General features: G+C 39.4%; 1 protein-coding gene across 1 annotated transcript; it reads left to right on the top strand.

The window, feature by feature from the left end:
• The first annotated feature begins 372 nt into the window (after positions 1 to 372).
• PLEKHA3 (pleckstrin homology domain containing A3) lies at positions 373 to 14106 on the top strand. Its single transcript, XM_050900286.1, has 8 exons — positions 373 to 481; positions 4506 to 4622; positions 6670 to 6825; positions 7505 to 7641; positions 8636 to 8800; positions 9970 to 10013; positions 10561 to 10676; positions 12252 to 14106. The coding sequence occupies exons 1-8, from the start codon at positions 442 to 444 to the stop codon at positions 12377 to 12379; spliced, it is 903 nt and encodes a 300-aa protein (XP_050756243.1). The 5' UTR covers positions 373 to 441; the 3' UTR covers positions 12380 to 14106.
• Positions 14107 to 14721: the final 615 nt, after the last annotated feature.

The raw sequence follows: 14721 nt of genomic DNA, 5'->3' as shown, positions 1-14721 counted from the left end.
GCCGGCGTGGCACTGTCCCCGCTGGGCCGAGGGGCGGGAGGGCTGAGCCTGCGCAGCAGCGGCACCGTCCCACCCTCCCCGGACGCGGGGACGGGCCCGGCCGAGGCAGCCGCGGGGCGGGCGGTTCTTCGGGCCGGCCCCTCCGCTCAGGAAGTGAAAGGGACGTCAGGAAGCAAGCGCCGGGGGGTGTCGGGGGCCGGGCGGCGCGGCCGGGCGCGCATGGGAGATGCGGAGTGCCCCGCGGGGCGGGTGGCGCCGCCGGGGCCGCCGCGGGCCGCCGCTGCCGCCGCGCCTGAGCTGAGCGGCTCCGCCTCCGCGCGCGCGGGGAGTAGCAGCGGCGGGGACGGGAGGTGAGCGCCCATCCCCGCGGCGGCGGCGGCGGCGGCCGCCCTTTCCCCGCGGCGGAGCAGGAGGATGCGGCCCGGCGTCGGGCTCTGAGCGATGGAGGGGGTCCTGTACAAGTGGACCAACTACCTGGCGGGTAGGCGGCGGGGGCCGGGGCCTGGGGGCGGCGGGGGCAGGGGCCTGGGGGGTGGCGGGGGCCTGCGGCGCCGTGGGGGGGAGGGGGCTTGGCCTCGTCCGTGAGGCGCTGCTGCTGCGTTGGGGGGTCCCGGCGTCCCGCGGGCGGCCGGGAGGTGTTTTTAACGCGCTGGCTGAGAAATCGTTCGCCGCTTGTGTTTAGAGCCAAGCCGCTGGGGAGCGGCCGAGCGTCGCGCCGCGGGCGGCGGGGGCTGCCGGCGCCCCTCAGGCGGCTGGCGCGGCGGGCCGCCTGGAGCCGGCTCCGGGGGCTGGGCCGGGGGACGGCGCGTGACGGCGGTCGCCGGCGCTCCCCGCGCGCTTCCGTGTGTGTGGCGTGGGGTGGCGGCAGGCCTCGGCCGGGCCGAGCCCCTTCGCGCAGCCCTGCGGGCACCGACGCGGCCCCGACAGCCTCGCAGCCGAGATGTGCCCGGCCCCCGTGGTCTTCCACAGGGAACTGGGTGGCCAAGCACCTCTCGAGACCTGGATTGCGCCTCGCCAAGTCGGGCGGGGACTCTTCACAGGACAGGCTGCAGGGAAGCGCCGCCTAAGTGTCTTATTCTAACGGGCCAGCCGTGGGATTTTCCCCTCCAGCTCTGTTTCCTCTCAGAAATAGCTTTAATTTGCAGCATACAAACTTGGAAGGTATCCTTGCTTGCAGTTTGAGGAATCATTTAGGATTACATCTTTAAATCTTCAGTGCCAAATGTAAAAGTCTGAATTCTCTTTTAATTTGCTTTTGGATGGTAATTTTTTTTTGAGTCTGGTGCTCTTGTATCCTAACCTGTAAAACATATAAAAAAATTTAGTTCTGGGTGCAGTTTCACAAAATGTATTTTTAGAGGTGCTACAGACAAAAATGCACCAAATGCCTGCATTTGCCATCAAAGCTCTGGTTTTGCTTGCCTCATCTTCTTGGCATTGTTGTAATAGAGATACCCCCTGCCTCTGGAGATAGCAATGGATAGACGGTACTGTCAAGATGAAACAGATTTCTCTTCTGACACTGTAATAGGACTGATTGTCCCTCCAGAGCAGATCAGTGTTGGATCATGTACCATGCTTAATCAGGCCTCGTGTTTGACTGCTTTGGCAATATCTTCTTTGCGCTCTCGTTCTTTGGCACTTCACCTGTGCTGTTCTGCTTCAGCATGTTCAGATTTTGAATGTGGAGTGGTGTGAAACTCAGTTCTGAGGGTTTATAGAACGTGGGCCACATTGCAAGGATTGTGTGCACGTGCTATGAATTGAAGTGTACAGAACATAATCTTGCATTTTTCAGAGCAAATATACGTCCATGTATACTGGCCTCCCAGTGAAAGAGAACGGTTGTACTGTAATTAAATAGATATTTGATAAGATATTTTTGCCACTTCTTCACAATAAATGCGGAGAAAACACATATAGGAAGAATTGTGGTTATGAAAGAAATAACAAGTACAAGTTTCTTTTCAAAATACAATGGAAATTGTCCCTTTCACTTAGGTGACCAAAAATGTTACTGTAGCAAAAGGTAAATGGTCACAGATAATAAGCCCTTGTGGTGTTTGATATAAACTTCCCATTTGAAGTCTGTTATTTAATAAGTAGATATTCAACAGTAACTGTGAATGCTGTATACACAATAGACTTATATCAACATGCAGCTAACTTCTGCTAAAAGTCAGTAGCCCTCTAAAATAGCAAACTGTAGAACCTTTCCTTCAGTGTGTGCTGGCCAACTGAGAGCATGTGCTCTTGCATTTCAAAATTACAGTGTGTCAGGAATTCCCTACAATTTCCGGAATATAGGAGGGCAGCAAATTTTAAAAAAAAAAAAAAAAAATTAATCAGTGACATTTTAAAATTTTATTACCAGCTTATTCTGCTATCTATTTTTGTAGCCAGAAATAGGCTGTAGTACTTGTCATTAAAGGTAGAAACCAAGCAGCAAAGGAGCTTGTTATTGTTGCTGAAGCATTATGGAAAACATTTAGTTTCCTCCTTCATTAAAAGCAAACCAGAAATACTGCTTTATTTTTTTTTCCCCTCAAACAATATGTGTGCATCTAAGAATTTGTGAAGTACAAATTTGTTAATATTTTGCCAAACAGAGGACACTGTTTGCCCAATTTCAACTCAGAAGAGGTGTTTTTGTTCTTCAGCTTGCTTCTGAGAGGCACTTGGAGTCTTTTAAGTCCTTTGCTTCTGTTTTTTCCAATACCAGCATAATGCGATGCTGGAATAATCATCCATGTAGGGTCCCTTTTTACCAGAATCGGACTGTTTAGACAGGCATTGACTTACCACATGTGCGTGCACTTAGGATATAAGGGCAGCACAGTCAATGTTTTGCAACACAGTGTAGCAGGAAAAAAAAACATTAGTGCATTTCTGAGCTGCATTTTACAGGGCAGGGTCTTCAGTACAGCCATTTCATGACTAATTGCATATTCTTTAAGTGGTGATATAGACACACGATTTGAAATATTTCCTGTGGGAGTTGGTATCCCTCAATGTTTGTAGTTTTTTTCATTCTGTTTTTATATCTGAGTGTGGATCTGCTTATTAGTTACCACTCTGCATTTTGAAAGGCACAGATGCTTACCATTATAGCTGATAAATTAAAAAAATAGTTACATGTTACTATTTCCTTATCATGGAATTGTGAGATGATGTTGTGGGGCCTGCTCTTACACTTCTTGAATTAGTGTTAAAACTTGTAATGACTTAATGTGAGTAGTATGAAGCCTTTAGCTGATTTTCAAGAGTCTGGTACCTGATTAAACCTCCTGTGTTGTAATACACTGCTGCTGGATGGCTGCGCTTTGTTGGAATGGCAATTGGTAAGCACTATGGACCACACTGTCATATCGCCAAATACGCTGAGTTCTTGGCCACGCAGTTATTGCCATTCCAAACCCTAAGCCAAGCAGGAAGTTAAAGTCTGCTGTCGAGTTGTAAAATAGAAGGATAATCTGCTCCTATTGTACAGCTGACCCAGACTGTAATGGGCCAGTGTAATTGTTATGCTCTACTGGAATATTTTAGTTCTATGTTATTTTTAGAAACAAAGGTGATTTATTAGGCAAAATGGTTTGCATTTAGTAGTATTAGAAACTAGGGCACCTATTCCAATGAGTGTAGAGTTTTATGAAATAGCTGTTAAAAAAAGAAAAAGAAAAAAAAGGAAGGGGGAAAAAAAAAAGGAATGCTAATATACTTTAATCCAAGAGGGCCCACGATAATAATTTACTATGTGGTGTAATGCTACATAGAGTTCTCACAGATATTTGCATCTATGCATAAACTGCTCTGTCTTGTAGATATAGTGAAGTCAGAGATCATTATATAACTTTGCTAATGCAAAGCTTGTGAAGACCTCAGTAGAGGAGCTGATGTTTGCTGTCCTCACAAATGGACCTAGGAATACAAGCCATGTCTCAGTTCCCTGCACAATGCCTGACATTGAATTGTTGTTGAGCGATGGAGCTGAGCTACTTTCAGAGAAAATGGTGTGTCAGTAGTTAAGTGTGAAATATAAAGTTTTCACTGAAATACAGTAGGCAGAGGAGACCATAGCATAGCAGTTGGTGATGTAAGTAATTTATTTGTATCTTACAAATAAGATCCTACAATCTTAAGAAAGTCTACCTGAAAAATATACTTGAATGAGAAAGGTTCTTCAGAGGTATGTAATTTATCAACCTTCAAAATAGGATTCTTGGTGACTAAATTAAAATTTAATTTTGCTCTAGAATAGAATGTAGTGAAAACTGAAATACTGCTGATCTTGCATCCAAAAAGAATGGGAGTGAAATATCCATATAATACTAGTTATAGAGCAGCACTGGTCTTCAGACTGCACAGATAGTTTACTTCCTGGTGTGTTACAAGAATAGTTTAATGTTTGCATTTTTTATAAAAGTTTTAACAGCCAAAGAGCTGAATTTGATTTGCAATTTAGTAATTAGACTAAACCTTCCTTTTCATGTTTTTGATCTTGCTAGGTTGGCAGCCTCGGTGGTTTGTTTTAGACAATGGGATATTGTCATACTATGATTCACAGGATGATGTTTGCAAAGGCAGCAAAGGAAGTATAAAGATGGCTGTGTGTGAAATAAAAGGTAAGAATTAATAGATTTCTGCTTGAGGAAATTTTAGCTGGCAGGGAAATAGAAAAGATCACCCAACATACATTTTGCATCACAAATTTTTCCTTCTCTGTTTTTGTTTATCTGTAGTCCAATGTGACTGCTTCATAGTTCACAAATAATAATAAATGTCAATTATGAAGTGGTGACAAAGAAAAAATGTTTTTGACAGTTAGACCTCTGTTTTGAGATTTAGAACCCACCTTATATATTCCTTTTATATTCCTTTTTGTTTTAAATAGTTGTGTGCATGGGGCTTATGCTTGAAGTTACCTTGACTAGTTATTTAGTTCTGCCGCTTTTCCCTCTTATGACCAGGGATAAGAGACTGAATCATGAATGCTAGTTTTTCAGAAGAGCAGCAGCAGTGACCCCAAAAGGGGAGAGTCTTATAAATCAGACATGTTTAGTCTTTTATTTTCCTGAGTCATTTTTACTTTTGTCACTGCTAGCAGCTGCCAGTGTGGATGTGTTAGAGTTAGTAAGTGAACTGTTTGTGTCAGACTGTGAGTTTAGCCTTTACTGTATTCTAAGCTGTAGGTCAACCTCCTTGGCTAATAGCAAGGTGTTGTCTAACTCTCCATTGCTTTCAACTCTTGACCTCTTTCCAGATACCCACTGTCTTGGTTTTGGCTGGGATAGAGTTAATTTTCTTCTTAGTAGCTGGTACAGTGCTGTGTTTTGGATTTAGTGTGAGAATAATGTTGATAACATGCCGATGTTGTTGCTAAGTAGTGCTTAAGTTAAGGATTTTCAGTTTCTCATGCTCTGCCAGCAAGCAGGTGTACAAGAAGCTGGGAGGGAGCACAGCCAGGACAGCTGACCTGAACCAGTCAAAGGGATATTCCATACCATAGAACATCATGCCCAGTATATAAATGGGGGGGAGTTGGCTGGGAGGGGTGGATTGCTGCTGGGGTATCGGTCAGCAGGTGGTGAGCAATTGTGTTTTGCATCACTTGTCTTTTCTTGGGTTTTATTTCTCTCTCTCTCTTTTTTTTTTATATTCCTTTTCATTACAGTTATTATTAGTAGTATTATTTTTACTTTAGTTATTAAACTGTTCTTATCTCAACCCGTGAGTTTTATCTTTTTTTTTTCTGATCCTCCTCCCCATCCCACTGGGAGGGGGGAGGGGGAAGCAGCTGCATGGTGCTTAGTTGCTGGCTGGGGTTAAACCACGACACCCACAGGTGACTGGGCTTGTGATATGGGTACTTGTATATTAAAAAGTGGGACTCTTTATTTTACATGGGCCACCAAGTATTTTTCATGTGGTAACTCCTTTTTGTTACTGTTTCCTTGGTGTAGACGAAATCAGTGATGTAAAGTGGAAGATCCCATTTTTTGGCCATTCCAGTTGTTTGTTTTGCTTGTCATCTTGTTCTTTTGGTGAAGGAAAGATAATAGTTGAAGTCTGGATTTGGTGCAGTCTCCTGCATCCATGGCTAGTGGGGAGTGAGTCTGGAGGAACTGTGGTTGATAACATGAAACTTGGGAGAGTATTCAGTTAAAGATGTAGTATTGAATGTAATAGACTGTAAACAAAGTCCACGTCAGTTCTTGGTTCTAGGACTCTGCGGCCTGAAGCCAGATTTCGTCTAGAAGGAAGATTATTTCAGTTTTTAGCCTAGTCGTCCGTAAATACTTGTGCTTGCAACAAAACTCTTCGGTTTGCCATGTTTAGACCAGGTTTGGAATACAACAGTTATGACATATCCGTATGCAGTATATTGTTAATGCAGAAAGGGAACCCCGTTGTACTTGAGTCTGGCCACTGTTCGGTGTCTCATGTTCCTACCTGTTGACTTGAAGGCATGCTGGGGAGAAGGGTTGAGCAGCTTTGGGCTTTTTGTTATTTAGCAGTGGTACATTGTAATTTATTGTATTACTATGGAACTGTAATAAACATTTTAAAATACTTTGATCAGTACTTAGTAAATAATTGTTACTGAGTTGAGGGTTTTTTTTGGGGTTTTTTTTTTTTTTTCAAAATTGTTTTTTTCTCCTCTATCATAAGTTCATGCAACAGACAACACAAGAATGGAGCTAATCATTCCAGGGGAACAGCATTTCTATATGAAAGCAGTTAATGCAGCCGAAAGGCAAAGGTGGCTGGTAGCACTGGGAAGTGCAAAAGCCTGTTTAGCAGATACCAGAACAAAAAAAGAAAAAGGTATGTGTGTTACCTAAAGCATATACAATCTTACCACTTTTTCAAATGCTTGTTTTCAGATAATGATAGTGCAAATATTGTGGTAGAAAGTCAGTATTGTTGTCTTTAAATATAAATTGTAATTATTTATAGTCATCTGTATGGTAAATTCCCCCTTGATGTTTGAATTAGAGGTCACCTCCATTGACCTCTTCTATCTTAAGAAGCTGAAATACGAGCAACTTCTTGTCATTACCAGAACAAACATACTGTTTGTAGCTGTTGTGAAGCCATTTCATTTCTGCTGTTTTGATTCTGTATAGTTACTATTGTTTTTTCCATAATTTTTCTGGGATGGTTTAATGTAACTATTTCCAGCCACTCTGGTGGGTGTAAATTTCATCCACTAAATTTTTTCTACATTACATTGCAGCTAAGAAAGATTTCAACTTTATCTTTCCTAGCAATATGCCTCTTTCTTAATGGTCATTAAATTAGTATCAGTTATCCAAAAGTACAAACTGTTGTCTGCTTCAAGTACAGTTCTCGACTCATTGCAGAATCCAGTTTTCCTCAAAATTAAGTGAAAGTTTAAGTGAATTTTTAAATTGATATTTAAATTTAAATGAAAAGTACTTAAAAATCAGAATGTGTGCATTCCTTGTATGCAATAAATTGATATTTCCTCTATTTTTTATAGAAATAAGTGAGACCAATGAATCTCTTAAAACCAAAATGTCTGAACTTCGTCTCTACTGTGATCTTTTAATGCAGCAAGTTCATACAATACAAGAATTTGTTCACCGTGATGAGACTCGCTCATCTCCCAGCATTGAGGTACAGAATTTCTAGAATGCCATTGGAGAACCTAATTATATAATACACTTCAAGTTTCTGTTGACATCTTATGCCTTTTTCATCTCCCTAATGTTGGGAGACTTAACCTAAGGTCAGTTTTTGAGTGCTTGTGTGTATATAATACTAACAGTGATTATATGTGCATAAAGTACCTGGATGATTTAACTGTAATTGTAACATGCATTAGGAAGCAATTGTGTTGTTGAGTCATTTGGTTAAAAGGCCAGAAGAGCTGCCATATGAGTTATGCAATAATTTGTCTTGTTTCACATCTCTGTTATGGGCAGAGTAGTTGAAAACAATCTTGTTTGTCCATTCTTCCTTGTGTAGGAGGGTATTCCATTTTGTTGTCAGTGAAAGCTAGTGTTACAGGTATTGGAAATCTGTGGTGTAGATAAGTCTCTCTGAATATGCACAAGTAAAGTTATTCTAGTATTTCTGCTTTTGAATGAAAGTTAGTACTGGAAATTATGAATGGCTTCATTCTTTACACTCTTGAGCAGCGTGTAGACAGCAAAGTATTGTCCACTTAGGGCAAAGCAAGGGGTTGACGCTTAGTCACAACACAGCAAATTGTTGTCAATTTACAGCAAGGTGATACTGACCTGCAGGCTCCTTGCACCCCAGTGATAAAGCTGTTTGCATGTTCTGCTGCAATTCATTTGTTTCACTAAACGATCTTCTCATACCAGTTAGTCACTCTGAGACAAGCTTTGCAGTAAAAACGTTACAGCATCGTTGGCTGATACCCTAAAGAAATTCAGATGTCAGAAAGAAACTACAATGCTGTCACACTTATTTGCTTAAATTAACCTCATTGGAAGGTGTACATTTGATTAAATAAAATGGGAAATGGAAGTTCTTAGTGGTCATGAGGGAAATGCGTGTGTGTGTGAGTGGTGATGGGGGAGAGAAGTATTTGCATATTTTCGTTTTTTTTCTTGCTTACACTTGTGCTTTCACATATTTTCAGAACATGAATGAAGCCTCTTCCTTGCTTAGTGCCACATGTAATACATTTATCACAACACTTGAAGAATGTGTGAAGATCGCTAATGCCAAGTTTAAGCCAGAAATGTTCCAGCTGCCTCACCCTGATCCCTTAGTTTCTCCTGTGTCACCATCACCTGTCCAAATGGTTTAGACATTTTGAAATACTCTTTTTTCTAAGTGTCATATTGTTGGTTGGAGGGGGGGAGGAATGGCAGAAGACTATGCTATTGCTATGTGCTATGATGTCAGCAGTTGAAATCTTGACTCTGTTATGATCAGTACTGGTCCTAAATGTCAATCAGTAATTTTCCATTCCCAGTCTTTGTTTGCTAGCCTTTACATAATCAGAGTAATTTACCATACATGTCAAGACCCTGTAATGAGATATCTCATAAATGAATGAGGTCTAAATTTTCCTCAGTTCAACTGTTTCTTTGTTTTTTAGAATGCTAGCTGTACAGTGATCCTAAAAATTTCATAACCTTGCCTCCTGTTTAAACAGATAAGTGCCTTGTGGCTTGAAGCACTTCAGCAAGATAGCATATCTTTCAGTGTATATAATTCAAAATGTTTGTATTAATCTAACATGCCCTTATTTAACAAGAAGGTAAATAATGGTAAAGATATTACCTGCATAACTCTTCACTACTGATTATTTCCCTTAGAAGGACAGTATATGTGGAATCATCTTAAAAGTCTTCTCGATCATATGTATAGATTCCAAGATGAGCTGTATTGTGGGATTTTGTTGTGGGAATCCCTTTCGTTGCACTTGGATCTCTTGTCTCTTTATCTTCAATCAATTTACTTACAAAGCTGATCATTATTGATCTAAATTAATAACTTTTTTTGATATGCATAGAGATTTGACAGTGATATCAGAAAAACCACAAGGAATCAGGAGGCAGGATTTGGCTTTATTGTGTAATGGGGAATTTAAGCTGCCATTTGGTAGAGGAAAAATGTCTTGATATTTCTGTATATCATAGCAGTTAACAAATGGCTGTATGAGTAACTTTGGAGCAAGAGAGAATGAATTCCATAGAAACTAGGTAGTATTTTTTGTAGTAAACTATTTCCTGTGTGAATGCTTTAAAACTTTTAATATTGATGGCAATCCATCTGTTTTCATATAGTTAAATCAGATTTTTAACTAAGAGTGGTTGCTTTTAATTAGAAAAAAAAGATTGCTGTCTCTCTTTGTAGAGACCGTAGATAAAATAAAAATTAATGTAGGTATGCATATTATTCTTGTAAGTAGCTTGTGACATTTTTGGTGTGGTTTGTTGTTTGGATTTCCCCCCCCCCCCCCAGATGAAGCGTTCCATTAGCCACCCTGGTCCTTGCTATTCAGAAAGGTAATTTTCTATTTTATTAAGCTTTTTTCTTATGTCTCAAAAAACCTCCCTGAACCTACTAGCATTAAAATCAAAATGTGAGAAGAATTGTTTACTTGGGGAAAAAAAATTAAATGGCATAAATTGATCTAATTTTGAAAACTAAGGGTGCAGATTATCAGTGTCAGTAGCAAATAATGCAGCTGCTGCCTCTAATACACTATAAAAATTTCTTCATGCTAGAAACTTTATGCAAATGACTTACTCTGAGGTCATGGAATTAGACATAGAGCTTGAAACGCTGCCATTGTTTTTGGGTCACTATTTCAGATTCTTGAGTTATTTTCTTCTGCATGCAAAGATTATATTACATTTTTATTTCTATTTTCAGGCTTTATAATTGTGAAAATTAGGAGTGTTCTGTTTACTGTGCCATTTTTAGTTTAGTGAAAAACACTGATACTAACAGTTTAATCTAAGCACCAAAATTATTTTAAACTTAAATTATGTTAAGTTTGTGTGGGTTCTTAAAGATTTTGCTTACTAATAGATCTCATTTCTTTTGTAGGAATAATCACTCGGTAAAAGAACCAATTTCATCCCTTCAACGATTTTCACAGCGGCGCAGAAGAACATACTCGGATACAGAATCTTACAGTGATACTCCCTTGGAAGATTCTCAGAGTAAGTTTGGAAGAGGGGTGGTTTTCTTTTGCATCTTTCTGTACAATTTATTACCCTGTTTACAGCAGCTGTTCTAGTCCTGATATCAGCACGAGGAAAAAAGTTTTCTTAGTTACGCAAAGTTTTGGCTGTAAGATTCCTATATTATAAATCAAAGCACTTGTGTAGTTTGTTATGTGGCTGACTTTTGCTGGCTTTCATTCATATTGAAAAGGATCTTACAGCTGGAGTAGTTTTATTGAAATCAGTGGGACTACTGGCAAGATAAAAGAGAGTCATAACCAGAAAATTCTCCTTTGTGACCCTTTGAGTGGTGGGGGGTAATTTCCACCCAGTGCATTGCAGAAGGATAGTTCATTTCAGTGGCTGCTTGCCTTTTGTGGAGAACAGCACTGTTCTGAAAGAGTGCAGCCTTGCCAATAATAATAAATAAAACAACCCAAAAAATTATGAAATGGTGTCATGATCAGAATATTATTCCCTCCTGATTAGATGGGCCTACTGAGTTAGTAGGCAGTTCTTCTGTGGTTTTTCCTTTTGAATCTTGCTGTCATTTTGACTCCATCCTAACTCCTCCCAGGGAGACTTTAATTTGACTAGTTCTTCTTGACTAGTTCTGGTTTAGTCTTGCTTCCTTTCAGAGTGCCTAGTGCCTCACTTGGGTTGAAAAAACCTGAGGCCTGTGCATTGCTGAAAGCTCGTGTGAGCACAAAGAGGTACTAATGCTTTACATTCTATCATGAAGCAAGTATTTGCACCTCTGCACCATTTCCTTGGTTCTCTGATGCTCGCAGGTTGCAGGGTGACGACCTCTTTCACCTCACTCATCTGCCACCAGCATAGGGTATGCCACCATGTATCCCAAGCTAATAAACTTAGTTTAGATCCTGTTCTGTGTCTCATTGCTAGTGTAGGTGCACATCAGTCTAGCTTCCTATAACGCAAGGCTGTTGTTGTTACCATCTGGACCTTCTGGTGTTGGTTACCCAGTCTGACTCTTTTCAGGACTGCTGAGAAGAGTCTTTGTCTTGCGTGTTTGTGCTAGTACCAGGCTTTTTTGGTTCCTTACTATGTAGCTCTAGTTTCTAGCTCAGTTTCTCTGTTTTTTTTTGTTTTCTTTTCCTGTGTTAGAAGCTCCCTCTGCTACCTTCCAGTTATCTTAGTTCTTTCTCTTTCCTGTCAGGTAGCCTAGCAATACCCAACTTGCAGTAAGTCATCCATTTCATTTTAATAAATGTTTGAATTAAATGCTTATTGATGCATCAGTTCTTTTAAAAAAAAAAAAAGTTCATGTGTTCCTCATACAGAATATGTCTGCACCTCACAGATTACTGTCCTTGATAATGTAAAAATCAATGTGTATTAAAAAAAAAATTACTTGATTTATACCAGCTGAACATTCTTCATATCCATCATCCTTGGGCATGATATTGATTGAAATCTTTCAGGAAAAGCCAGAGTAATTATGCTTCTGATTGCTTATGTATAGGAAATAGTTAGCAAATAGAATAACTGACAGATTGGACGAGGTTTTTTTTGGGGTTGAAAATTAAATACTTATTGATATCTTCGTAGGATCTGCTCACTGTTCTAGAAGTGCTGTCAATGGAGATCTGGTATCATCAACCATTCCTGAAGAAAATAGATCAGTATCAAAGGAAAGATCTGAACTGGAAGAGACTCTTTCATCCTTTTCTTCCTGAAGAAACTGAAAGCATTCAATTTTCTATAAATAATGCTATGCAAAAGCTGCTGTAATTATACTGTTGTTATAGGAAGTAGTCATTTCCCTTTTTAGAAGGATTTCTCTGCACTTTATAGAATAACATAAAAACTATCTTTGAAGTGTATTTTATCTTTATATAGTTTATTTGCAAGAGTATTTTCCTAATATTTCACAGTTTGAATGTGCGTTTTTTGGAACAAATGATGGCTTAACAGATAAGCATCCACATTTGTAAATGTAGCTCTTTTTAAAAAGTGTGAAGGTCTGACTGATACATTAGTAAACCTGCAGGTTATAAACTTCAGCAAAAAGGTTTCGTTTTTTTGGAGAAAATGCAACTTGTGCCATCGGCCTCTTGGTCATTTGTACCAGGTCATCCACCAGGAGCTGTGATTAGCCCTGCGTAAGGGCTGTGGGAATGGGCACTAATGGGTCTACTCTAGCAGCTTGATGGTAATTGACATTGCCTTCTTTAAAAACACAAGGATATACATAATGCGGTCCTTATTTTTAGTCAATCAGAGTAGAAATATTTAGTGTATTTTTCTAAACAAATGTATAAAAATAACTTAATATGAAGCATTTGTACCAAACATTGGATATTTAATAATTTTTATTTATTTATTCTTTTTTGCATCAAAAATTTCTACCTACTTTCACTACTAAAGATCTAAAGATCTACTAAAGGCTTCAAAATGTGCATAAATCGTTTCTTGGGTGTGTAGCATCACAAGTAGCTAATGCAGCACTGTTAAGATTTACTCTGCTCACTTAAGATATGTTTTTAGCAAAGTATTATAGAAGCAAGAGCTGAAATATTAGACCATTAAGCTGCTGTTGTAATGAATGTTTGTATCTATACATATTTTATTTATGACATATTTATACAAAAGGGAGCTTCTGTTTTTGTGACTCCTTTATATCATTTGAGGGTGATACATACCAGGAGATGGATTCTGCTCTCAGTTACATCAGTGTAAATTTGCATTAACTGTAAGTGAGATCGGAGTCTGACTCTCTTAATAATTAATGAGTAGTATAGTATAACAGTGCCTGCTAGCACCTTGGTCCATAAGGTTGTTAGTGTTAGCATTGTAAGCTTTTGGAGATTTTTTTGGGTATTCATTTAGGGATAAACTTGGTCTATAAAGTCTTAGCTGTAGAGCACTTTAAGCAAGCCATTTACTGTTTTTGATTTACACAATTGTTAAATAAATGTACAGGGTTTTTTGCACTCAAGCACATACCAAAATCTGTTTGTATAATCAAATCTTCTTTAATTTGCTTTAACTAGTCTTCCTTTTGTGTATATGAATAATTTGGTGGTTTTGAAGCAGGCTGGAATGGAATGGGAGGTTTCCTTATAAATTTCTGGAATGTTGATTTATCTAAATCAAAATAGGTCCAAATGTTGAGGAAAAACATATGAGCTGTTGCCCATATATAAAATACCAGTTTATAAACCATTATGTCAGGGTCGAATGGAATGGTTCGTACAAGTAAAGTTATTTGTGGATACCAGCTCAGAGCTGTCATTTGTGCTCAGTTCTGTCAGTTTTCATGCAACTAGCATTTGCATACGCATATCAGTGACACACATGCTTGTACATTTTTTTTCTGAGTGTTTGCTTTAATGTATTCTGTATGACACATGACAGTTGTAAAAATAAGTATTAAAAAAGATGTTGAGAGAAGTAAACTACATATTGCAGTGAGAGTGTTGTCTTGAATCGTATGCTTAGAGTGGCTTTTTGAAATTTCACTGAGGTTTGTGCCATCTTGTACAGTGTTAAGTGAGTGTCACATTAACAAATACCTTTTTCTGGCTTTCAGCTACTACAGAGAAAATAGTTTGGACTCCACATCGTGCAAAAAAACCCTCTGAGACTGATCAGTGCATGTAGTAGTAAATAATAATAATTTTAAATACTGCCACAGATAGGATTGTTTAGACAAAAGTTGTAATGATTAGATTCAAGCACAAAATTTGCATATAATTACTTCAGCACTGTTTTGGGTTTCTCCATGTCACTAAAGCTGGAATGGTGGTTTTGTATATATGTAACATGTTCCTGCTAAAGTTAAATCAGCCTTTTTATATATTCCTGTGCCAAACTCTGTGGCAAAAATCCTAAAGCATATTTCAATGAAATCAGTAAAGATGATATGCCATCATACTTTTGGCATCTGGAGCTAAGAAGTCATTTCTGGAAATGATACTTAGTTGGCTGAATCACAATGATCCATGTGTAGTAAGACTAAAAAAAAATCTGGATGCTCTTACATTTTCATTTCCAAGCTTAGGGGAGAACTTAATGC

The sequence above is a fragment of the Gymnogyps californianus genome, chromosome 7, assembly GCF_018139145.2.
Source record: "Gymnogyps californianus isolate 813 chromosome 7, ASM1813914v2, whole genome shotgun sequence".
Taxonomy (NCBI): Eukaryota; Metazoa; Chordata; class Aves; order Accipitriformes; family Cathartidae; genus Gymnogyps; species Gymnogyps californianus.
Note: the sequence above shows the minus strand (reverse complement) of the source record. Positions and strands in the feature narration are given on the sequence as shown.

What these genes read in the sequence shown, in the direction of transcription:
- PLEKHA3 (XM_050900286.1), top strand. Translation starts at nt 442, where the DNA reads ATGGAGGGGGTCCTGTACAAGTGGACCAACTACCTGGCGG. An exon ending in GTGGACCAACTACCTGGCGG is followed by an intron (nt 482 to 4,505) that starts GTAGGCGGCGGG and finishes TGATCTTGCTAG; the next exon opens with GTTGGCAGCCTCGGTGGTTT. An exon ending in CAGAACAAAAAAAGAAAAAG is followed by an intron (nt 6,826 to 7,504) that starts GTATGTGTGTTA and finishes TATTTTTTATAG; the next exon opens with AAATAAGTGAGACCAATGAA.